The 24773-nt window shown below is 46.7% G+C and overlaps 1 protein-coding gene across 2 annotated transcripts in view; it reads right to left on the bottom strand.

The window, feature by feature from the left end:
- Positions 1–23195, bottom strand: part of LOC106587417 (serine/threonine-protein kinase N1) — a 37342-nt gene extending 14147 nt beyond the window's left edge. Inside the window, exons 1-6 of one of the 2 annotated variants that reach the window (XM_014175820.2) lie at positions 23171–23195; positions 4170–4364; positions 3811–3915; positions 3484–3632; positions 3000–3120; positions 1005–1150 (exon numbers count right to left, since the gene is read on the bottom strand). In XM_014175820.2, coding sequence (XP_014031295.2) covers positions 1005–1150; positions 3000–3120; positions 3484–3516 — 300 coding nt within the window. In that variant the 5' untranslated portion in view covers positions 3517–3632; positions 3811–3915; positions 4170–4364; positions 23171–23195. Of the gene's footprint in view, positions 1–1004; positions 1151–2999; positions 3121–3483; positions 3633–3806; positions 3916–4169; positions 4365–12708; positions 13038–23170 lie in introns of those variants that run through there. The other variant, XM_045706621.1, reaches the window with a different exon arrangement.
- Between the last annotated feature and the right edge of the window lie 1578 nt (positions 23196–24773).

Genomic DNA, 24773 nt, shown 5'->3' with positions numbered 1-24773 from the left:
GTGTTCGTGTTCTGTGTGTGTCTACACGTGCATGTGGTGTGTGTTTGTGTGTTCGTGTTCTGTGTGTGTCTACACGTGCATGTGGTGTGTGTTTGTGTGTTCGTGTTCTGTGTGTGTCTACACGTGCATGTGGTGTGTGTTTGTGTGTTCGTGTTCTGTGTGTGTCTACACGTGCATGTGGTGTGTGTTTGTGTGTTCGTGTTCTGTGTGTGTCTACACGTGCATGTGGTGTGTGTTTGTGTGTTCGTGTTCTGTGTGTGTCTACACGTGCATGTGGTGTGTGTTTGTGTGTTCGTGTTCTGTGTGTGTCTACACGTGCATGTGGTGTGTGTTTGTGTGTTCGTGTTCTGTGTGTGTCTACACGTGCATGTGGTGTGTGTTTGTGTGTTCGTGTTCTGTGTGTGTCTACACGTGCATGTGGTGTGTGTTTGTGTGTTCGTGTTCTGTGTGTGTCTACACGTGCATGTGGTGTGTGTTTGTGTGTTCGTGTTCTGTGTGTGTCTACACGTGCATGTGGTGTGTGTTTGTGTGTTCGTGTTCTGTGTGTGTCTACACGTGCATGTGGTGTGTGTTTGTGTGTTCGTGTTCTGTGTGTGTCTACACGTGCATGTGGTGTGTGTTTGTGTGTTCGTGTTCTGTGTGTGTCTACACGTGCATGTGGTGTGTGTTTGTGTGTTCGTGTTCTGTGTGTGTCTACACGTGCATGTGGTGTGTGTTTGTGTGTTCGTGTTCTGTGTGTGTCTACACGTGCATGTGGTGTGTGTTTGTGTGTTCGTGTTCTGTGTGTGTCTACACGTGCATGTGGTGTGTGTTTGTGTGTTCGTGTTCTGTGTGTGTCTACACGTGCATGTGGTGTGTGTTTGTGTGTTCGTGTTCTGTGTGTGTCTACACGTGCATGTGGTGTGTGTTTGTGTGTTCGTGTTCTGTGTGTGTCTACACGTGCATGTGGTGTGTGTTTGTGTGTTCGTGTTCTGTGTGTGTCTACACGTGCATGTGGTGTGTACCTCTGACAGGGCCTTCTTATCCTGGACCTTGCTGGCCCCCAGTAGTCGGAGGACATTCTTAGCTCCCTCTGCCACAGCGTGTTCTACCCTGTAGTGGTGCCTCAGCTCCTCAATACGCAGCTCCACACCACACACATCCTGGTTACCTGGAGGAGGGAGGGAAGAGAGAGAGAGAGAGAGAGAGGGAGAGGAGAGGGGATGAGTGAAAAGTGTATATAAGGAGTGAGTAGACCTAGGTGTATGTGTTTAATGCATGTGATTGACATAGGTTAACTTCAATAATAGTCTAGGAGTTTCTGATATACTCTGATATATTCTGATATACTCTGATATATTCTGATATACTCTGGATTGTTTTATTTATCAGGAAAACTCTATCCCTGAGAGAAAGATGGTCAGAGTAGTTTAGGTACTGTACTTTATGCTTTCTGTCACAGCCACTAATCTGAACTGACTTGACAGGCGAACGGACTAGACTGGAACGGTCCTTCTACCATTCTGCTTTCACCCGTCACTGGTGATGTGGGAAATATGGCTTCTCTCCGGGAGTACTGGGACATAAACTCAAGATGACACTTCCTTTTATTCAGACTGCGGAATAGCAGAGGGGTTGAGACATTTCATCAATATGTGTTGGACTATTGTCGAGGATAAAACCTTTTGGATGTCCTGTATTGGTTTAGAGTGTACACTGTGCTTATGGGAGAGGGAGGAGAGGGGGAGAGAGAAGCAGAGAGAAAGAAACAGACAGAGAGAGAGAGAGAGAGAGAGAGAGAGAGAGAGAGAGAGAGAGAGAGAGAGAGAGAGAGAGAGAGAGAGAGAGAGAGAGAGGAGAAAGGTGGGTGGGTATGTGGTTGAATTCCTTTATCTCCTAATAAGGTCTTCGGCTGGGTGCCAGAGACCCTTCTGACTGACTGTAAAGGGTGTATGTGTGTGCGCGTGCGCATTTGTGTATATACAGAGGGAGTGTGTATTTACCTTTGTGTGAGTATGTGTTTACCTTTAGGTGAGTGTGTGATGGGGGTCTGTTTTTGCAAGTGTGTGTGTGGAAGTGGAAGTCGTTGGCTTAGTAACCACTAAAGGCACTTATGGTGAAAATCCCATCCTCAACACCACATTCACCCTGCTTTAACAACGATCCCTCATCATATAGGTCTACATTTGAAAGTTAAAGAAGTGCTTCTGACCAGCGATGAGGAAAAAACCTGGAAGACATATTCCATAGCGAATAACTATCCTCACTAGCCAGAGTTCCGTTGGGTACAGATGAGTACACCAGAAAAAGCCTGCCCATAGGAATACATTATGCTTAAAATCCCTCCAAATAGCTTTCAGTTGCTCTCTCCTCCTTACTCCTTTCCCTCCATCTACCTCTCTTGACCTCCATCAATCCCTCGCTTCTCCAGATGACCCCATTAGCTGTTTCCTGAGGATGGAGGGCCCATAAAGGCCCCTTCACATGCCATTGAGATTCATCGATCGCCTGCTAACTCATAACGCACGATGAGTGCTAGTGTGCATGTGTGTGTGTGTGTGTGTGTGTGTGTGTGTGTGTGTGTACTTTGCGAGTCAATGTTTGAGCGCAAAAGCGTTTGTATGCATGTTCTCTCGGGCAGTTCTCTGGGCAGTATTGTATTGATGGCCTTTTGACTGAACTGCCATTTGACGGATTGAAATGTGCTGGCAACCTTGCAGCCTCACAGATATAATGTGTCTCGGAGGTACAGGTTTTATCTCCACAGTCCAAAATAGACAGTTACATTTTGCAGGCAGACAGTTGGACAGTGGAAAAGTATTGACCTGCAAATCAGACAAATAAATGGACAGAGACACAGACAAACAGTGAGAGGGCCGCCCAGACAGATGGACACACAGAGAGAGGGCCGCCCAGACAGATGGACACACAGAGAGAGGGCCGCCCAGACAGATGGACACACAGAGAGAGGGCCGCCCAGACAGATGGACACACAGACAGGTAAGTATACACTGTCCTACCCTGTGTGTCCTCGGTGTGCTCAGTGGCCTGCACGTTCTTGCGGATCTGCATGCGGATGATGTCGATCTTGGTCTTGCTGTCCTGCAGCATCTGCTGGGCCGTCTGCAGCATCTTCTTGTCCTGATTGGAGGAGGAGGAGAAAGACACAGGAAGACCCGGGTCACATGTCAGGAAGTAGAAGATGTGATGAATCATCTCAAGTCTAAATTGCTTTATTTTCTTTTCTGCATCTGCACTGATGTGATATACATATGCAGGCTAAAGCTAAATCCTGGTATAAATCCACCATGTTGCTTTTCCCGGTTTCTGTGTTTTCAGATCGCTGTAGATTAAGGTGAAGCATGCATTTAAGCGGGGAGGACCTAGAAAAAAGACCCGAGGTGACAGGAGACAAGGACAATCAGCAGATGGGGGAGGGAGGAAAGAGGTGCGGTAAGTACAGAGGGAATGAATCAGCAGATGGTTGGTTAGAGAGGACAGTACCTTGGTGGATCCGTTGGCGTAGATTGGAATCATGTTCTCGGCTCCCTGTTTGACCTTGAGCTCGATGTTGAGCTGTCTCTCCAGGGCGGCAATGCGGTCCTGGCTTGCTGACGAGCGGCTCTCCGCCCCCGGGGACTGGGGTGGGTCATCTGGGGGGTGGGGAGGTCAAAGGTCAGATACATGTTGTCATCGTAATACCAAAGCAATACCTTGAGGTTTAATCTATCATGACAACCAAAAATCTCCCTTTTCATACTTGCATGGCTATGACTACGCAAGGGCGACACGTAAAACGCAAAGTATAAATGGAATCATCTAAAAACATACCCTTGTTGTCGTCTCCCCCTTCACCATGATGTGAGCGTCCAGCTCCTGTAACTGAGCATGCAGGTCTTCCAGCTTACGGTTGGAGCTGCGTAGTTGGGAATCCACCTAATGAATAACACATAACAACAAATGACATTTATATAGCAACTTTCCAATGCTCGTAGCACTTTACATCAATGCTTGTCAGTGAATGTGTAATGCCTCGTGTTGTGCTGTGTCCCTATGATAACTTACTTGTAACACCCTATGCTTTATTTGATAAGACCCAATAAACACAATAAAACAAAACAAAACTGTTATATTACATTGTAAAAGGGGGGACTTATAGTAAGAGTGTAAGGGGAGGAAACCTAGCCTACCTGGGAGGCATTCCTCTTATCGGTGGTGGCCCTGCGGAGATTGTCAGCCCCCTCCTTGATCTTCAGCTCCTTCCTGATCTCCCTGCGGATCTTCTCCCTCTGCTCATCAAGACGCTGCTGCACCGTGGTGTCTGAGAAGTCCGAGCTCTGGTCCAGACCCAGCTGCTCTAAGACGGACAGCCCACCTGGGTCACTCTGGATAGGGGGAAGAGGGAGGGGAAGGATGACGGGTGAAAAAGGGGAAGGGAGAGAGAGGAAAGGGGGTAACAGAAGACAGAAAGAGGGAGAGGAAGGAAATTGGAAAGATAGGATAGAACAAATATTAGCATGTGTTTGTAGAAAACTCAAATGCAGGCTAAATACATATTTCAGGAGGATGATAGCTAGCTACAACGTTCAAGACTTCACATCTCTCCAGTCCACAGTCCCCCCTGAAATTGCCAATGTTCTGAGCTCTAAATCGGAGCTTGACTGTACAGTGGTTACCACAAGCTGCAATTCCCTCAGGGAGAAAGCCAGCCAGCAAACCAGCCAAACAATCAGGGAACCAGCGGGAGACTGAATGAATCACTGCTATAGGAAATCACAGCCCTCTCCCCCCAAAACTGTAAACGATACAAAAACAACACATCACCCCCTGGCTGTCGTCGTCCTCAAACAGCCCATCGCCATGCCAACACATAGTCCCCTTTCACCTTGAAATTACAACCGCCAGACCACAGAGAACCTCTGACAACACCGCTGGCTAAAACCACACCAAGGCTCATTGAGTTGGAGTAGAGAAACAGAAAGGAAAAGACAGTCAGGGTTGTAGAGGAGTGACGTTAGGGGGGGACAGGATATCCGTCCCACACCAGCTCAGGCCCTTCCTGTTTCCTGCTTGTGTCGCTCTGCTATCAGGGAGAAAAAGAGAGGGGCCACGTTCCCAACATACTAAAATGCATCCTTCCGTCCTGTCTTTGAAGAAAATGACTAACCACGTTTCCATCCACTGCTTTTATGTGAGTAAAGTCATAGCGTATAAAAAATAAACCCTGACAGCTGTGATGGAAACAGGAAGTGTCGGTACAATTTTATAAATGCCGACAGATCATTTGTCCGTTCGACATGGTGGGATCTTTTTGTGTCGGTAAAATGTATTATGCGAGGAATGGCGGTGGAAAAGCCTTTATGTGCAAATACTGATATAATAACCATCATATCATATAGTTCAGTTTGTCAAATCTGAGGGCTTGTTGTCCGGACCTCTGGCAGTCTCTATGGGGGTGCCACAGGATTCAATTCTTGGGCCGACTCTCTTCTCTGTATACATCAATGATGTCGCTATTGCTGCTGGTGAGTCTCTGATCCACCTCTACACAGACGACACCATTCTGTATACTTCTGGCCCTTCTTTGGACACTGTGTTAACAACCCTCCAGACGAGCTTCAATGCCATACAACTCTCCTTCCGTGGCCTCCAACTGCTCTTAAATACAAGTAAAACTAAATGCATGCTCTTCAACCGATCGCTGCCTGCACCTGCCCACCCGTCCAGCATCACTACTCTGGACGGTTCTGATTTAGAATATGTGGACAACTACAAATACCTAGGTGTCTGGTTAGACTAAACTCTCGTTCCAGGCTCACGTCAAACATCTCCAATCCAAAGTTAATTCTAGATTTGGCTTCCTATTTTGCAACAAAGCATCCTTCACTCATGCTGCCAAACATACCCTTGTAAAACTGACCATCCTATCGATCCTCGACTTCGGCAATGTCATTTACAAAATAGCCTCCAATACCCTACTCAATAAATTGGATGCAGTCTATCACAGTGCCATCCGTTTTGTCACCAAAGCCCCATATACTACCCACCACTGCGACCTGTACGCTCTCATTGGCTGGCCCTCGCTTCATACCCGTCGCAAAACCCACTGGCTCCAGGTCACCTACAAGACCCTGCTAGGTAAAGTCCCCCCTTATCTCAGCTCGCTGGTCACCATAGCAGCACCCACCTGTAGCACGCGCTCCAACAGGTATATCTCTCTGGTCACCCCCAAAGCCAATTCCTCCTTCGGCCGCCTCTCCTTCCAATTCTCTGCTGCCAATGACTGGAACGAACTACAAAAATCTCTGAAACTGGAAACACTTATCTCCCTCACTAGCTTTAAGCACCAGCTGTCAGAGCAGCTCACAGATCACTGCACCTGTACATAGCTCATCTATAATTTAGCCCAAACAACTACCTCTTCCCCTACTGTATTTATTTATTTATTTAGCTCCTTTGCACCCCATTATTTCTGTTTCTACTTGCACTTTCTTCCACTGCAAATCTACCAAATCTACCATTCCAGTGTTTTACTTGCTATATTGTATTTACTTCGCCACCATGGCCTTTTTTTGCCTTTACCTCCCTTATCTCACCTCATTTGCTCACTTTGTATATAGACTTATTTTTCTACTGTATTATTGACTGTATGTTTGTTTTACACCATGTGTAACTGTGTTGTTGTATGTGTCGAACTGCTTTGCTTTATCTTGGCCAGGTCACTGTTGTAAATGAGAACTTGTTCTCAACTTGCCTACCTGGTTAAATAAAGGTGAAATAAATAAATAAATCAATAAAAATATCTAAGTAAACTGTTGTATGGTCCTCCCACTACGACTCGAGAAACCATGCAGTTTACATTAGGCTACAGATGAAATATGTTATGAACTTCACAGGGTGGTGAAAGTGCATGGAATGAGCTTGATGCTCCTTTCCAATAAATGTCGAGGGTCATATTTTGGTGACATGATGATCAATGTTTGACTGCCGTTTTGACAAATAAAAACATTATTGCGCTTATCCATTAATCTCACCGTGTAGCCTACCCGCACTGTATCTGCGAGCTGTTGGCTAGAGCGCACGTACCAAGACCAGAGTAGGCACGTTCACTATTTAACGCAACAGCAAAATTGCAGTTGAAAATGCAATGCAAACACATTGACTGCACGGACAGGCACGACTCCAACACCATCATTAAGTTTGCCGATGACACAACAGTGGTAGGCCTGATCACCGACAACGACGAGACAGCCTATTGTAAGGTTCTGGGTGTAGCTGGTGCAGAGGAGTCAGGCGCAGGACAGCAGAGATGAGTAACACAATGAACTTTACTCAAAATTATCCAAATACATGAAGTAATACCAAGCCCACAAACAACGGACCCAACTTACAATAAAACAATCACTCACAAAAACCATGGGGAAAACAGAGGGTTAAATAATGAACATGTAATTGGGGAATTGAAACCAGGTGTGTAAAACAAAGACAAAACAAATGGAAAATTAAAAGTGGATCGGCGATGGCTAGAAGGCCGGTGACGTCGACCGCCGAACGCCACCCGAACAAGAAGAGGGACCGACTTCAGCGGAAGTCGTGACACATACAGGGAGGTGGTCAGAGACCTGGCCATGTGGTTCCAGGACAACAACCTCTCCCTCAACGTGATCAAGACAAAGGAGATGATTGTGGACGACAGGAAAAGGAGGACCGAGTATTCCCCCATTCTCATCGACGGGGCTGTAGTGGAGCAGCTTGAGAGCTTCAAGTTCCTTGGCGTCCACATCACCAACAAACTAACATGGTCCAAACACACTAAGAAAGTTGTGAAGAGGGCACAACAAAGCCTATTCACCCTCAGGAAACTAAAAAGATTTGGCATGGGTCCCCAGATCCTCAAAAGGTTCTACAGCTGCACCATTGAGAGCATCCTGACAGGTTGCATCACTGCCTGATATGGCAACTGCTCGGCCTCCGACCGCAAGGCACTACAGAGGGTAGTGCGACGGCCCAGTACATCACTGGGGCCAAGCTTCCTGCCATCCAGGACCTCTATACCAGGCGGTGTCAGAGGAAGGCCCCAAAAATTGTCAAAGACTTCAGCCACCCTAGTCATAGACTGGTCTCTCTGCTACCGCACGGCAAGCGGTACCAGAGCGCCAAGTCTCGGTCCAAGAGGCTTCTAAACAGCTTCTACCCCCCAAGCCATAAGACTACTGAACATCTAATCAAATGGCTACCCAGACTACTTGCATTGCCCCCCTTTTATGCTGCTGCTACTCTCTGTTATTATCTATGCATAAGTCACTTTAATAACTCTACCCACATGTATATATTACCTCAATTACCTCGACCAACCGGTGCCCCCGCACATTGACTCTGTACCCCCTGTATATAGCCTTGCTATTACTATTTTACTGCTGCTCTTTAATTATTTGTTACTTTATTTTATTTTTTAAATATATTTTTTGGGTATTTTTCTTAAAACTGCTTTGTTGGTTAAGGACTTGTAAGTAAGCGTTTCATTGTAAGGTCTATACCTGTTGTATTCGGGCACATGTGACAAATACAATTTGATTTGATAATTAGATTTTTATTCAGTACACGAAAACTTAAGCGAAAAAGTAAATTGTATGTGCACTACTTCATCACGCACTGATTAGTATCTGCAACAAGTCACTTTGCTGGAAACCCAACTGGTGGGAAAATATTTTCTTTATGCAGATTTTAGAATATTCTCATTAAAAAATGTTTCAATTGGATAGAAACTTAGCTACTAATAGACATGGCTGAGAGTGGGAAAGCTGTGAACCCTTTGCTTTCACCAATCAAAACGTGTTACATCTGTGATTAGTGATTACCTCAAGGAAGGATGGAAGGACACACTTCAAAACTACTGGAATGGGGCCAGTCAAATAAGTATGGGAAGATGAGCCATTTCGACCTTTGACTTCCTCTGAGCTCATAATGTGCACTGGACTGAGTGCCGTGGCCGCTAAAAGCGAACCGCTACTCTTTAACAAGAGGGAGGAGAAACAGAGCAGAGTAGAAAGCATCCTTGCCCAGGCTGTCAGCTCACATTACAGGAAAGGAGGAGAAAGGGAGGTTAACGGGTAGCACACGCCTCATCCAGATCATATGACAGGAAGAGATATGATAGGAAGAGGCTAACGGCTAGCTAGCCCCAACATCCATCTGATATGATAGGAGCGGCTAACATAAAGTTAGCCTTTAGAACTCCCTGCCTGTGGTTTCTAGTGATGAACTCCTTCTAGAACCCTGGGGCTAACGGCTAGCTAGTCCCAACATCTATCTGATATGATAGGAGCGGCTAACATAAAGTTAGCCTTTAGAACTCCCTGCCTGTGGTTCCTAGTGAACTCCTTCTAGAACCCTGGGGCTAACGGCTAGCTAGCGCCAACATCCATCTGATATGATAGGAGCGGCTAATTCTAGCAGTTAGCGCGGCTCTAGGACCCTGGGGAGGTGCTCCGGGCCCAGACTGAGTGGGTGGGAGGTTTGCAAAGTCTTCAGGCCCGCCGCGACCTGAATTAAAGATGACAAAGTTTGCTGCTGTGTCTGTAAAGCATGGAGGAGGAGAGCGAGGCGAGAAAACCTCTCGCTCTGCAGACTTGCTGGTACACTCCCTGCACTGTACTGTTAGCCTGGTTAGAGATACACTGTACTGTAGTATAGAAGGCAGTGGGTGTTGAGTTGACTGGGGTTTCAGTCTGACTGTGCTGCTTTGTTGTGTTCTACTGCTACCACACCATAGGCCTAGAGGACGCCTGAACCGAACCCGTCTGTTTCTGCTTCAGGAGCTTGGTGTTGTCTTGTGTGCTGGCAAGGCAATGTTTTTGAATGCAGAAAGAGTCTGGTACACAGGATGTCTGAACTGTAGCCGTACTGCCAGTCTGTTTCTGCTTTAGCAAACTTGTTGTTGTCTAGTGTTGTTGAATGTAGAAAGAGTCCAGTATCCAGGTTAGCTGAGCTGGCCCTTAGCACAGGAAGGCCAAGGTGGATTATTTGGTCAATATTTTCTTAACTCGCACTGTTGGTTAAGGGCTTGTAAGTAAGCATTTCACGGTAAGGTCCACACTTGTTGTATTCGGCGCATGTGACAAATAAAGTTTGATTTGATAGAGAGTGTGGGGGTTGAAGATGAACAGAAAAGATAGTAACCCTGATAGAGGAAGTGTCAGTGTGTGAGGTTCCTGTGGGTAAAAGTTGGCCTTCGCCACAGATCTAGGATCAGCTAGGTCCAAATCCTGGCCTTGACCATTAGTGGGGAAAACACAAAACTGACCTTAGATCAGTGTCTAAGGGCAACTTCGTCCTACTCCAGTTACTGCACCACCAGAGCTCCAATTAAATGGCAATTGAATTAGGCCTATATCATTGTCAACACGGCAAGTTGACCAGCTGCTCCTAGACCCGCTAGGACTTTCACACAACTGCACCAATGTGTAATACGTAGCCATCTGGTTGGAATCCCCAATGCAGAAAGTATTGATAAGTGCATAGAGATAAGGGCTGGCTGATTCAATAGATAGTGGTGCCATTAGCTATACGCTAACAGAGGCTAATTCAATACGACCAGCGGAGGAGAGAGAGAAGAGAGGGAACTGAAGAGAAGGACAGAACGTGGTCAGATTGCATTAGCATGTCATGAGCTCACGATGGAAAACAGTCCGTCGGAGTTTCCTGCTCCGAGATAACGATTTGAACAGAGATACTGTCAACACACACACACTACTGGCACGAGATACTGTCGCTCACGCTCACACACACACACACACACAGAAAGCTGACTCACTCACGCCAAAAACCCCTCCCTTGGCCTGACTTAAACTCTCCACATCACTGCAGGTCTCCGGAGCGTGTCAACACGCATGACCCATTGCCAGGGTATTGTTATTGTAGAGGGTGTGATCGCTGTACTGACTGGACTCATACCTCATCCCGTCGTGTGTGTGTGTGTGTGTGTGTGTGTGTGTGTGTGTGTGTGTGTGTGTGTGTGTGTGTGTGTGTGTGTGTGTGTGTGTGTGTGTGTGAAGCCAGCGGCGGTAAGTGAACCATTGACGCTCCCCCGCGACTCCATTCCATTGTGACGGAAAAGAGCTCACAGGTCGTCCATCTTGGAAAGTCTTCTAGGGTCACCAGACATACACAAACGTGATCAACACGCCAAAGCAGCGGCACTGACAGAGTCTGTGTGTCCTGGTTGCCAAATAAAGAGCAGATAGTTATTACACCCGTCGTTATGGTGCACAGAGTCTCTCTGACAGGAGTGTGTGTGCGACTGTGTGACTGTGTTACATCCAGAGGGAGTGTGTTCTGTGTCTTGATGAGGAAGACAGTACAGTCAGTACACAGTTAGAGCACAGGGCCCCTCATGAGGTAAACAGACAGTTTCTCTCTCTGTGCTCCCACTTCTTGGCAGTCTACACAGTGTATAAACACACACACACACACCATCTCCCACACACACTATGTATGGGGCCATGGCTGGTGAACACACACACACACAGGCACGTATACAGACAAATGTGTGCGCGTATGCAGGTACAATGGCTGCTTTTTGAAATGGGTTTTCTGTACTAACTTAGTAGGCCTAATCAACGTTCCCTCTCATCAAGTGCAACATGGTCACGTCTTTCTGTTCGCCTACTTGCAACAGCAGGGAATAACCAGTTACCACATATAAATAAACTGGATGAGAAGGCAGACGGGGGAGATGTTTAGAGAGGAAAAACAAGGAGAAAGAGCATGTCATCCCCAGGGCTTGGAGAGAGAGAAGGAGAGAGGGAGGCAGGGTGCGAGAGCGAAAGAGAGAACGAGAGCGCAACACCTGCAGCTTTACTGCACATATGTCTCTCAGTGGCTCCAGCCCTGCAGTAATGAGAAAGAGAGAGAGAGAGAGAGAGAGAGAGAGAGAGAGAGAGAGAGAGAGAGAGAGAGAGAGAGAGATGAAGGGAGAGACAAAGACAGACAGAGAAATAGAGAGAAAGGCGGCGCCGGACTAGTAGAGACAGTGGGAGAGTGAGAGTAGGAGGATAAAAGATTCTAGGATAAGCAGGGGAGACAGAGGGAACACAGAATGCAAGAGAAAGAGAGGGAGCCAGGATGAGCAAGAAAGGGAGCATGCGGAGTGAATGAAAGAGAGAGGGGAACTGGAAAGCCAACACAAACAAAGAGAAACAGCACGAGGGGGACAGGAAGAGAGGGAAGAGAGAGGCAGATGACGCACAGCTGGGCTCGTGTGACAGAGAGAGCGAGAGAGAGAGAGAGAGAGAGAGAGAGAGGAGGACAGAACGAGACGGACTGAGGACAAAACAAATGAAGCCAGGAGGACAAAGAGGAGAGGAGGGAGACCCAGACAAGAGGAGAAATATCCTAGTCATTCAGCTAGAGACAGAAAACAGAAAGCAATTTAAAAACATCATTAGAAGTGGATGTGGAGGGGAAGAATGGCAAGCAGACAATAAAGGAAGTAAACAGCTGCCTATAAGGCAAACTGACATAAACAAGAGAGACCCAGAAACTAAAAAATACAGGCACTTGTGAATTGAATGTACAAAGACACAAAATGAAAAATACACGCACGCACACGCACGCACACACACACACACACACACACACACCCCCCCATGGGAAAGAAGGCACAACCACTGATTACAGCAACACACACTGACAGTACAGCACAGTAAATACATGCCCTTTGAACCCTACCGCTGTGTCAGGGTGAGCGCTGTCTTCCGACCGCTCCCCCGGGCTCTCCCCCATCGCCTCTTCGCTCGCCATCACCCTCCTTCTCTTGCTGCCTCCCTTCCTACCGCTCTCTCTGAAAGTCTCCCCCCTAGAGCACTGCTTTATCTCTCCCTGCTCAAATCCACTGCCAACTTCCCTCTTCAAAAGGGAAGAGAGAGAAGAAGGAAACTACAGGGGAACTAGAGAGGGAAAAGGCTGCCTGGTCAAGAGACGAGACTAGAACGCGAGGCGAGAGACAGACAGAAAGAAAAAAGAGAGACCGAGAGTGACGGAACTCTACCCTGCACAGCTTCCTGGTTTTAGAGAGAGAGCAGGAAAGAGAGCTAAAAAGCGAGAGGGAGAGAGAGCAAGAGTGTGTAATTGTAAACATTCATTTAGGCAGGGTCGGTCTAGAGACTGAACATCAGAGAGAGAGAGGAGAGCAGTTCTATGTGCTCATTGTGTGTGACAGAAAATATGACCAGAGGGCATAATAACAGAGGTACTGAGAAAAAGAGGTAGGGGGAGGGAGAGAGAGAGAGAGAAAACAGACAAGAGAGGCTCTAGCGCCACTACATCCCTCATCCTCCCCCAGCTCAGATAAGGCCTGACGGATGAAGGGAAGGAGGGAGGGGGAAGTCTAGAAAATGATCCTGGCACTCTCTCCTCCCATTGCTCCTCCTTCGATCTCTCCGTGGCTTCCTCATCGTGTTAAAAAGCATAGTTCAGCACGTCAGAGGAGAGCGATGTTCCGTTATGCAAACCATAGGTACAGTACATTTGGAAACTTCTCAGACCCCTTGACTTTTTCAACATTTTGTTAGGTTACAGCATTATTCTAAAATTGATTAAAAATAATAATCCTCATCAATCTACACACAATACCCCATAATAACAAAGCAAAATCAGGTTTTTATTACAAATAAAAAACAGAAATACTTTATTCACATAAGTATTCAGACCCTTTGCTATGAGACTGGAAATTGAGCTCAGGTGCATCCTGTTTCCATTGATCATCATTGAGATGTTTCTACAACTTGATTGGAGTCCACCTGTGGTAAATTCAATTGATTGGACATGATTTGGAAAGGCACACACCTGTCTATATAAGGTCCCACAGTTGACAGTGCATATCAGAGCAAAACCCAAGCCATGAGGTCAAAGGAATAGTCCATAGAGTTCCGAGACAGGATTGTGTCAAGGCACAGATCAGGGGAAAGGTACCAAAACATTTCTGTAGCATTTAAGGTCCTCAAGAACACAGTGGCCTCCATCATTCTTAAATGGAAGAAGTTTGGAACCACCAAGACTATTCCTAGAGATGGCCACCCAGACAAACTGAGCAATAGGGGGAGAAGTGCCTTGGTCAGGGAGGTGACCAAGAACCAGACGGTCACTCTGACAGAGCTCTAGAGTTCCTCTGTGGAGATGGGAAAACCTTCCAGAAGAACAACCATCTCTGCAGCACTCCACCAATCAGGCCTTTATGGTAGAGCGGCCAGACGGAAGCCACTCCTCAGGAAAAGGCACATGACAGCCCACTTGGAGTTTGCCAAAAGGCACCTAAAAGACTCTCCAACCATGAGAAACAAGATTATCTGGTCTGATGAAACCAAGATTGAACTCTTTGGTCTGAATGCCAAGCGCCACATCTGGAGGAAACCTGGCACCATCCCTACGGTGAAGCATGGTGGTGGCAGCATCACGCTGTGGGGATGTTTTTCAGCGGCAGAGACTGGGAGACTAATCAGGATCGAAGGAAAGATGAACGGAGCAAAGTACAGAGAGATCCTAGATGAAAACCTACTCCAGAGTGCTCAGGACCACAGACTGGGGCGAAGGTTCACCTTCCAACAGGACAATGACCCTTAGCACACAGCCAAGACAATGCAGGAGTGGCTTTGGGACAAGTCTCTGAATGTCTTTGAGTGGCCCAGCCAGAGCCCAGATTTGAATCCGATCAAACATCTCTGGAGAGACCTGAAAATAGCTGTGCAAGCCAAGCTTGTAGCGTCATACCCAAGAAGACTCGAGGCTGTAATCGCTGCCAAAGGTGTTTCAAAAAAGTACTGAGTTAAGGGTCTGAATACTGTAAATGTAAATGTGATATTTCAGTTTTACATTTTTAATACATTTGCACAAAAAAAGTCATTATGGAGTATTGTGTGTAGATTGATGAGGAAAAAAACAATAATCCATTTTAGAATAAGACTGCAATGTAACAGAATGTGGAAAAAGTCAAGGGGTCTGAATACTTTCCGAATGCACTATACGTCCCAAATAGCACCTATTCCCTTTATAGCGCACTACTTTTGACCAGTAGTGCAAAAGTAGTGCCCTATAAAGGTAATCAGGTGCCATTTGGGACGCATAATATGGGTGGAGCACTGACTCCTCACCTGGCTTATTGCTCTCATGCAACATTAGATCACACTCAGTTGGTTCACATACACAACACTTAACCCTATGAACACACAGATTTAACCTAACATAACACAGTATCAATCACAAGGGACTAAGTATAGGTGCTTTAACACTGGGTATTCTCACCGGGTTATGGCTAATGACAGTATTGTCGGACCAAATTATGTAGCTGGTCCGCACTCAAAAAGGAGATTCAAGGTTTATTTTTAGTATTTATTTCCTTCAGGGGTAAGTAGAGACAAAAACGTTTCTGCCTAAGCCTTTGTCAGCCGCTCAGTCACAACCTTCAGGTAGGTTGTGACAACAAAACCTCAGCCAAGTGTTTGAGCTGCAGAATAGGACTACAGTGTAGTTCAGACCTTTGCTCTTTGTGACATCATGCCTATATTTCAGGAAGAACCTCACCCATCACTCCCAGAACAGAGCAATATCCATCACCAACACTCACACACAGAGACAGGAAGGAGGAGTGTCAGACAACACGGAGCAAAGGACAGGGGGAGAAAAGAGAGATAGCGAGGAGTGTGGGAAGGAGACGAGAGCTTCAAGTTCCTCAGTGTCCACATCACTAAGGACCTATCGTGGTCCAAACACTCCAACACAGCCGTGAAGAGGGCACGACAACGCCTCTTCCCCCTTAGGAGGCTGAAAAGATTTGACATGGGTCCTCATATCCTCAAAAAGGTTCTACAGCTGCACCACTGAGAGCATCTTGACTGGCTGCATTACTGCTTGGTATGGCAACTGCTTGGCATCCGACAGCAAGGCGCTACAGAGGGTAGGGCATACATTCTTAGAAAAAAGGTGCCATCTAGAACCTAAAAGGGTTCTTCGGCTGTCCCCATAGGAGAACCCTTTGAATAACTATTTTCAGTTCCAGGTAGAGCCCCTTAACAGTCCCATGTAGAACCTTTTCCACAGAGGGTTCTACATGTAACCCAAAAGGATTCTACCTGAAACCAAAAAGGGTGACAGCTGAAGAACCCTTTTTTCTAAGAGTGTACGGCCCAGTACATCACTGGGGCCAAGCTCCCTGCCATCCAGGATCTCTCTACCAGGCAGTGTCACAGGAAGGCCCTAAAAATTGTCAAAGACTGTTCTCTCTGCTACCGCAAGGCAAGCGGTACCGGAGCGCCAAGTCTGGGACCAAAAGGCTCCTGAACAGCTTCTACCCCAAAGTCATAAGACTGCTGAACAGTTCATCAAATGGCTACCTGGACTATTTGCATTGACCCCCTTATTTTTTGTTGCACACTCACACATACCTACCAGGTACGACCCCAAATCCGTAACCATGGGCACCCCCATAGATATCATCCTGACCAACTTGCCCTCTAAATACACCTCTGCTGTTTTCAACCAGGATCTCAGCGATCACTGCCTCATTGCCTGCGTCCGTTATGGGTCCGCGGTCAAACCCCCTCATCACTGTCAAGCGCTCCCTAAAACACTTCTGCGAGCAGGCCTTTCTAATCGACCTGGCCCGGGTATCCTGGAAGGACATTGACCTCATCCCGTCAGTAGAGGATGCCTGGTTGTTCTTTAAAAGTGCTTTCCTCACCATCTTAAATAAGCACGCCCCATTCAAAAAATGTAGAACTAAGAACAGATGTATCCCTTGGTTCACTCCAGACTTGACTGCCCTTGACCAGCATAAAAACATCCTGTGGCGTACTGCACTAGCATTGAATAGTCCCCGCGATATGCAACTTTTCAGGATAGTCAGGAACCAATATACACAGTCAGTTAGGAAAGCAAAGGCTAGCTTTGTCAAACAGAAATGTGCATCCTGCAGCACACTGTAAAGTCCATGGAGAATAAGAGCACCTCCTCCCAGCTGCCCACTGCACTGAAGCTAGGAAACACTGTCACCACTGATAAATCTATGATAATCGAGAATTTCAAAAAGCATTTCTTGCCCAAGCCCCCCACCCCCCCAAAGCCAACACTTCCTTTGGCCGCCTTTCCTTCCAGTTCTCTGCTGCCAATAACTGGAACGAATTGCAAAAAGTTGGAGACTTATATCTCCCTCACTAACTTTAAGCATCAGCTGTCAGAGCAGCTTACCGATCGCTGCAGCTGTACACAGCCCATCTGTAAATAGCCCATCCAACCAACTACCTACCTCATCCCCATATTTGTTTTTGTTTTTCTGCTCTTTTGCACACCAGTATTTCTACTTGCACATCCTCATCTGCACATATATCACTCCAGTGTTAATTGTTAAATTGTAATTACTTCGCCACTATGGCCTATTTATTGCCTTACCTCCTTACTTCATTTGCACACACTATATACAGATTTTTATATTGTGTTATTGACTGTACGTTTGTTTATCCCACGTGTAACTCTGTGTTGTTGTTTTTGTCGCACTGCTTTGCTTTATCTTGGCCAGGTTGCAGTTTTAAATGAGAACTTGTTCTCAACTGGCCTACCTGGTTAAATAAAGGTGAAATAAATAAAAATACTACACTGACACACACATACTCTCACACACACAAAACACACACACACATGCATATTGACGCACACACACACACACACACACACACACACACACACACACACACACACACACACACACACACAAAACACACACACACATGCATATTGACGCCACACACACACACACACACACACACACACACACACACACACACACACACACACACACACACACACACACACTCACTCGCAAACAGACACACACACACACACTCGTTGCTACTACTGTTTATTATCTATCCTGATTGCCTAGTCACTTTACCCCTACCTACATGTACATATTACCTCAATCACCTCAACTACCTCATACACCTGCACATTGACTCGGTACCGGTACTCCTTGTATATAGCCTCGTTATTGTTATTTTATTGTGTTACTATTCCTTTTTTATAGTAGGAGGGAGGGAGAAAGGCCCGTGGAGAGGAGGAGCGGGGAGAGATGTTATAAGGACAAACACTCCCACCTTGGATGTAAACAGAGCGAGGTCTGGTGGTGAAGTGGCTCATATCCATAAACAGTGAACCATCTGAATAACTCCTACTTTGGCATAGAGGGAGGATAGAGAGACGGGAGAGGCATGGAGGGAGAGAGAGAGAGCAAGCAAGTGAAAGAGCAAGGGAGAGAGAGATGGACAGATGGAGAAAAAACAAGCCCTAGAGTAGCCCACAGAGACTGAAGGCCTTGGCAGCAGATGCAACAGTATAACACACACACACACACACACACCGCCAGATGAGCCCACGGCTGTCCAATCAGCAGGGGGGGAGGGGGGGTCCCTCACCACACCAGCCTGTCCATCACTCACCGTCTCTCTCCCATGCTGAGTCAGTGAGTGGGCTAGACACCTGTCAATCATCCCAAGGCCTGGGTTCAGTCGGATAATGCAGGGCAGGACTAGTTGAACTTGACACTTGTTTGACAAGTGGTGGAAGGTTTCCTGCTGTGAAGGCATGTTGGCGGTCTTGTTGAATTAACACTGTTCATGAAGAATCAGATGTAGTACATATGGCCTCAGTTCTGTTCCAAGACAGGTCTTGTCATTTTAGTCCTTATGATAACAGATGGCACTGAGGTAGTAACAGCTGATCCTAGACCAGCCGTTAGGGTTGAATCTCTCCCTGGATGGCCCTTACATGCTATTAAACCATCCACCGTGCTGTGTCCCACTACTAGACACCTGTGAAAAGCTGCATTCACTCTGCAGTGATGAGGTGTGAAACTAGTGTAGCCAACAGAGCAGTAACACAAGAGGATGCACAGGCCTTTCACACCCCAATGTGTGTGTGTGCGTGTGTGTGTGTGTGTGTGTGTGTGTGTGTGTGTGTGTGTGTGTGTGTGTGTGTGTGTGTGTGTGTGTGTGCGCGCACAATGCCAAATGGACGTTGGCAGAAGTCCTGCATAAAGTAACTATTTTAAATACATTTTATATGCTTGCACAAATATCAAATACAATACACTGATAAACACATGCAAGACCTAACTACAGACAAAGACAACCCAAAGGCACACAGTCTGTGTGTGTGTCTGAGCGCACGTGTGTGTGTGTGTGTGTGTGTGTGTGTGTGTGTGTGTGTGTGTGTGTGTGTGTGTGTGTGTGTGTGTGTGTGTGTGTGTGTGTGTGTGTGTGCGTGTGCGTGCACAGTGTGCCGTTTGGGAGGCCTGACTTGAATGAAGATTTAATGGAGTGACTGACTATTAAACATGTCCTGTGTTCTGTCTGAGTCCGGGTCACGTTGACACACGGGGAGATCAGGAGACCCAATCCTCTACTACTTGCACTGCTCTACAACAGAAAACCAATTAAGTTCAACAACACACTCCTGAGATTTCCTGGACAGCTAGACACAGCACGTGCAGACGTTGAGTCACAAATAATAAACAGACACTTTGTAGCATCAGAGTGAAGAGAATGGGGGGGACAGCAGCCTCAAGGATACATTTTAGATAGGGTTAAACAGTCTTTCATCAGGACAGACTATATTAAAACATTGATTTCTATTGTGTGGCAAGTACACCCGACTGAACTGGGATGATCTCGATGGGTGAGTTCCATATTCACTCTAATCAAATCAAATTGTATTTGTCACTTGCGCCAAATACAACAGGTGTAGACCTTACCGTGAAATGCTTACTTACAAGCCGTTTTAACCAACAATGCCGTTCAAGAAAGAGTTAAGAAAATATTTACTAAATTAACAAAAGTAAAAAGAAAAAAATATTATCAATAAATATAACAAGAAATGTATATAACAATAACGAGGCTATGTACAGGGGGTACCGGTACCGAGTCAATGTACGGGGGAACAGGTTAGTCGAGGACTCTATGCCAGAACTCTACATCTGTTGTTTGTCTCGACCGAACATTGACTTTATTATTGAGTAAACATACAAACTGAAACCTGGATAGCCCTCTCCCTCCCCCACATCCCTACTTTCTCTCTCCCACTGTTAGTTATGAGTCTGGTCCACAAGGCCCTGAGGGAGCCACACAACTCCCCTCTCTATGTCTCCTCTCAACCAAAACAATACACTATTGTAGAAGAATAACATATAGGGCCTAAATACAGAAGAATTATGATTTGTTATAACCGGCTGATTCAAATTACATAACGCAGCATGTTTCTGTTCCCACAATATTTCACCTCTACGAACAGACAATTCTCATATGCATAATTAATATAGGCCTAAGTGTGTAATTCACTCACTGTACCAGATAAATAAGTCAGTGTGTGAACCTGAACTAAATCTCCCTCTCTCTCTGCATATAATGTAGGCTATGCAGAGAGTATCAAGGTGAGGATGTGTAAGCACTAAGTAGGGGGGAGATGAATTATAGAGACTAGTTATGAATAAACCAGTGCGAGCTAGCTGCAGTGTTACTGCATCTACTCGTGGAAGAGACTGGTATGAACTGTGCTCCTAATTGGAATGACAAGCCCAGAGTTAATCCTACAGCCTACACTGAACTGAACAGAGTAATCCCACCCCCCTTCTTCTTCCTCCTCTCTGAATCATGAGTCATACGTCGACATATCTGGAGGGGTGGATTCCTGGGATGTCTGTGTGGTGACGTCAGCAAGACCTGGGAGGGATCAGGGCTAGCCTAGCAGGCAACCACAACCACAGGATAACTTCTATTGGGGTAAACGACGCGAGTCCGTCATATCTATGCGTGCTACTGTAGATGAAACTGTACCGTGTGGTGACAGCAGCAGGACCTGGGAGGGATCAGGCTTAGCAGGCAATCACATCTACTAGGAACGCAGATAGGCTCACTACACCCCTCTATATGGTTTGCTCTGCCGCCTGTGGATACTAGGCTACTGTACAGTCGTGGCCAAAAGTTTTGAAAATGACACAAATATTAATTTCCAAAGTTTGCTGCTTCAGTGTCTTTAGATATTTTTCTCAGATGTTACTATGGAATACTGAAGTATAATTACAAGCATTTCATAAGTGTCAAAGGCTTTTATTGACAATTACATGAAGTTGATGCAAAGAGTGAATATTTGCAGTGTTAACTCTTCTTTTTCAAGACCTCTGCAATCTGCCCTGGCATGCTGTCAATTAACTTCTGGGCCACATCCTGACTGATGGCAGGCCATTCTTGCATAATCAATGCTTGGAGTTGGCCAGAGTTTGTGGGTTTCTGTTTGTCCACCCGCCTCTTGAGGATTGACCACAAGTTCTCAATGGGATTAAGGTCTGGGGAGTTTCCTGGCCATGGACCCAAAATATCGATGTTTTGTTCCCAAAGCCACTTAGTCATCACTTTTGCCTTATGGCAAGGTGCTCCATTATGCTGGAAAAGGCATTGTTCATCACTAAACTGTTCCTGGACGGTTGGGAGAAGTTGCTCTCGGAGGATGTGTTGGTACCAGTCTTTATTCATGGCTGTGTTCTTAGGCAAAATTGTGAGTGAGCCCCCTCCCTTGGCTGAGAAGAAACCCCACACATGAATGGTCTCAGAATGCTTTACTGTTGGCATGACACAGGACTGATGGTAGCGCTCACCTTGTCTTCTCCAGATAAGCTTTTTTCCGGATGCCCCAAACAATCGGAAAGGGGATTCATCAGAGAAAATTACTTTACCCCAGTCCTCAGCAGTCCAATCCCTGTACCTTTTGCAGAATATCAGTCTGTCCCTCATGTTTTTCCTGGAGAGAAGTGGCTACTTTGCTGCCCTTCTTGACACCAGGCCATCCTCCAAAAGTCTTTGCCTCACTGTGCGTGCAGATGCACTCACACCTGCCTGCTGCCATTCCTGAGCAAGCTGGTGCCCCGATCCCGCAGCTGAATCAACTTTAGGAGACGATCCTGGCGCTTGCTGGACTTTCTTGTGCGCCCTGAAGCCTTCTTCACAACAATTGAACCGCTCTCCTTGAAGTTCTTGATGATCCGATAAATGGTTGATTTAGGTACAATCTTACTGGCAGCAATATCCTTGCCTGTGAAGCCCTTTTTGTGCAAAGCAATGATGACGGCACGGGTTTCCTTCCAGGTAACCATGTTTGACAGAGGAAGAACAATGATTCCAAGCACCACCCTCCTTTTGAAGCTTCCAGTCTGTTATTCAAACTCAATCAGCATGACAGAGTGATCCCCAGCCTTGTCCTCGCCAACACTCACACCTGTGTTAACGAGAGAATCACTGACATGATGTCAGCTTGTCCTTTTGTGGCAGGGCTGAAATGCAGCGGAAATGTTTTGGGGGGATTCAGTTCATTTGCATGGCAAAGAGGGACTTTGCAATTAATTGCAATTCATCTGATCACTCTTCATAACATTCTGGAATATATGCAAATTGCCATCATACAAACTGAGGCAGCGGACTTTGTGAAAAGTAATATTTGTGTTATTCTCAAAACTTTTGGCCACGACTGTACACTGGACAGGAGTAGGATGTACCGTCACAAAGGCGAAAGTTCAATACAGATTTCTGGAGGTGGGGAGGTCGGCTGCTTTCATCAAAATAACTGCGTTCAATATGGTCCACTTCTAAAGCGTTTTACTTTGATTTTCTACAGGTCGCGGTCTCCTGAGCCACACTGTGTTGTTTACTATCCTCCTCAGTCCTTTACTCCCTCGAGGCTGAGAGGTGGTGAAGAGAGGTGACTAAAGGTTGGGAAGAGAAGCAGAGGTAGACGCCGCCCTTCTCCCCACGAGGCCTTCTATGTGACAGGCCAGGGGAACCTCTGAACCGACAGAGAGAGACAGAGAGATTGGGCCAGAGGAAAGAGACTGAGAAAAGTGTGTGAGTGCCAGGCCTTGTATACAGAGAGAGAGAGAGAGAGAGAGAGAGAGAGAGAGAGAGAGAGAGAGAGAGAGAGAGAGAGCAGAGAAAGAGAGCTGGTGAGGTGATACAGATAAACATGGCTCTGGAAAACCCCTGTGACTGAGAGGGCAGCTGAAGAAAAGGACGGTTGGGATGACGGACGAGGAGATAAAAGGAGGACTATAGAAAGACAGACAGTGACAGAACGAGGGATATGAAGATCAACTTCTGAACTTTACCATAAGCCTCTTGTCCTCTCCCGCTGTACCGAAGCCGTCAGTACATCTGAGAGGGAGGACAGGACAGGGCAGTGGAACATGGAGGCTTCAGAACAGTAACCCTACACCCTGGCCTGACAGCAGAGAGAGAGGGAGAGAGGGAGAGAGAGAGAGAGAGAGAGAGAGAGAGAGAGAGAGAGAGAGAGAGAGACGGAGGATTTACTTTGGCAAGGAGCCCGGGGACAAAGGCAATGAGACAGAATGAGAGAGGGGGGGAAAGGGAAAGAGAGATGGGTAGAATGGTTGTTAAACTTAATTCACCATGTGCAAGGGAGTGTGAGAGAGGAGAGGTGTGGGAGAGGAGAGGAGAGCGGGAATCAGACTAGATTCAGCATGTGTTAGCTAGACAGTGTGAGTGTGTGGGAGAGAGAGAGAGAGCCCGCTAGAGCGAGAGGAGGCAAGGGATGTGGGATTTAGAGTTAATGCAGCGGAGGAGAGTTCACTGCATGTGAGGCAATACATCACCATCCACCACCACCACCCAGCTGCTCAGGACTAGTTAGCTTTATTTTCACCTAACCCTACCACCCCTCCCCTAACTGGAGTAAACTAATGGTCAACAATACTTAGGCTTCCACTTCCAGCTCATACATACTACGTACATTTCACGGACACCTCAACCTCTCCCGTCCATCTCTGAAGACCATCCAGTTGGGATTTCTAGCTGCCATATATTTGTTTTTTAGCTCAACAGGTACAACAGTCACACTGTGTTAAATTTGAGACGCTCTCTCTAGAGTCAACGTGAGTCTCTCCTCTGGCCAACAAGATGGCCATGGTAATGCTGCCGTTAGCACCGCAGGCTACAATCCCACCCAGACACAGCAGTTGTCCCGTACAACACTGCACCAACTGCAAGTCTGTCTTTGGTGTCTATTGAGGTCTACCAAGTTCAGAACTCGCTCTCAGACACACACACACACACACACACACACACACACACACACACACACACACACACACACACACATCCTTAGAACTCAGGGTCAGTGGTGGCGTGCCGATACACACAGCAGCAGAATAAGAGAGGATACGCACACAACTGTCTGAAGCTGGAGAAGCCAAGGAAAGCGGGATTAAGGGAAGAAGGGCGGGTGAGCAGTGAGCACTGCGCCACGTTAGCCTTGGGTCTTTAGCTGGAGCGCTGTGAATGGACATGAATGGCCTCATTGTAGCCCGGTCTGTCCTCTGAGGGAGTGCCGTGTGTGTGTGTGTGTGTGTGTGTGTGTGTGTGTGTGTGTGTGTGTGTGTGTGTGTGTGTGTGTGTGCGCATGAGTACTCCTGTAAGACCTCTTGAATGAATTGGTACTTGTATCGAGAATACTGTATGGGGGTGGACACACAAACCTCTCTTCCTCCATTTTCGGGTCGCTGCGCCCCACAGCACTCTGGGTAATGGTGTGTGTGTGTGTGTGTGCGAGCAAGACCTCTTAAAGTGGTACTGTAACTAGAATGACCCTCTCCAATGTTTCTGTGTGGTCACAGCTGGACTACTCGGCTCAGGTCCATGTGTTGTTTTAAAGACTTCTCAATAACAGCTGGATCACAAGTAGAAAAGGCCGGA

This window comes from Salmo salar, chromosome ssa02 (genome assembly GCF_905237065.1).
Source record: "Salmo salar chromosome ssa02, Ssal_v3.1, whole genome shotgun sequence".
NCBI classification, from domain to species: domain Eukaryota; kingdom Metazoa; phylum Chordata; class Actinopteri; order Salmoniformes; family Salmonidae; genus Salmo; species Salmo salar.
This window is presented reverse-complemented; position numbering and strand designations above follow the sequence as displayed.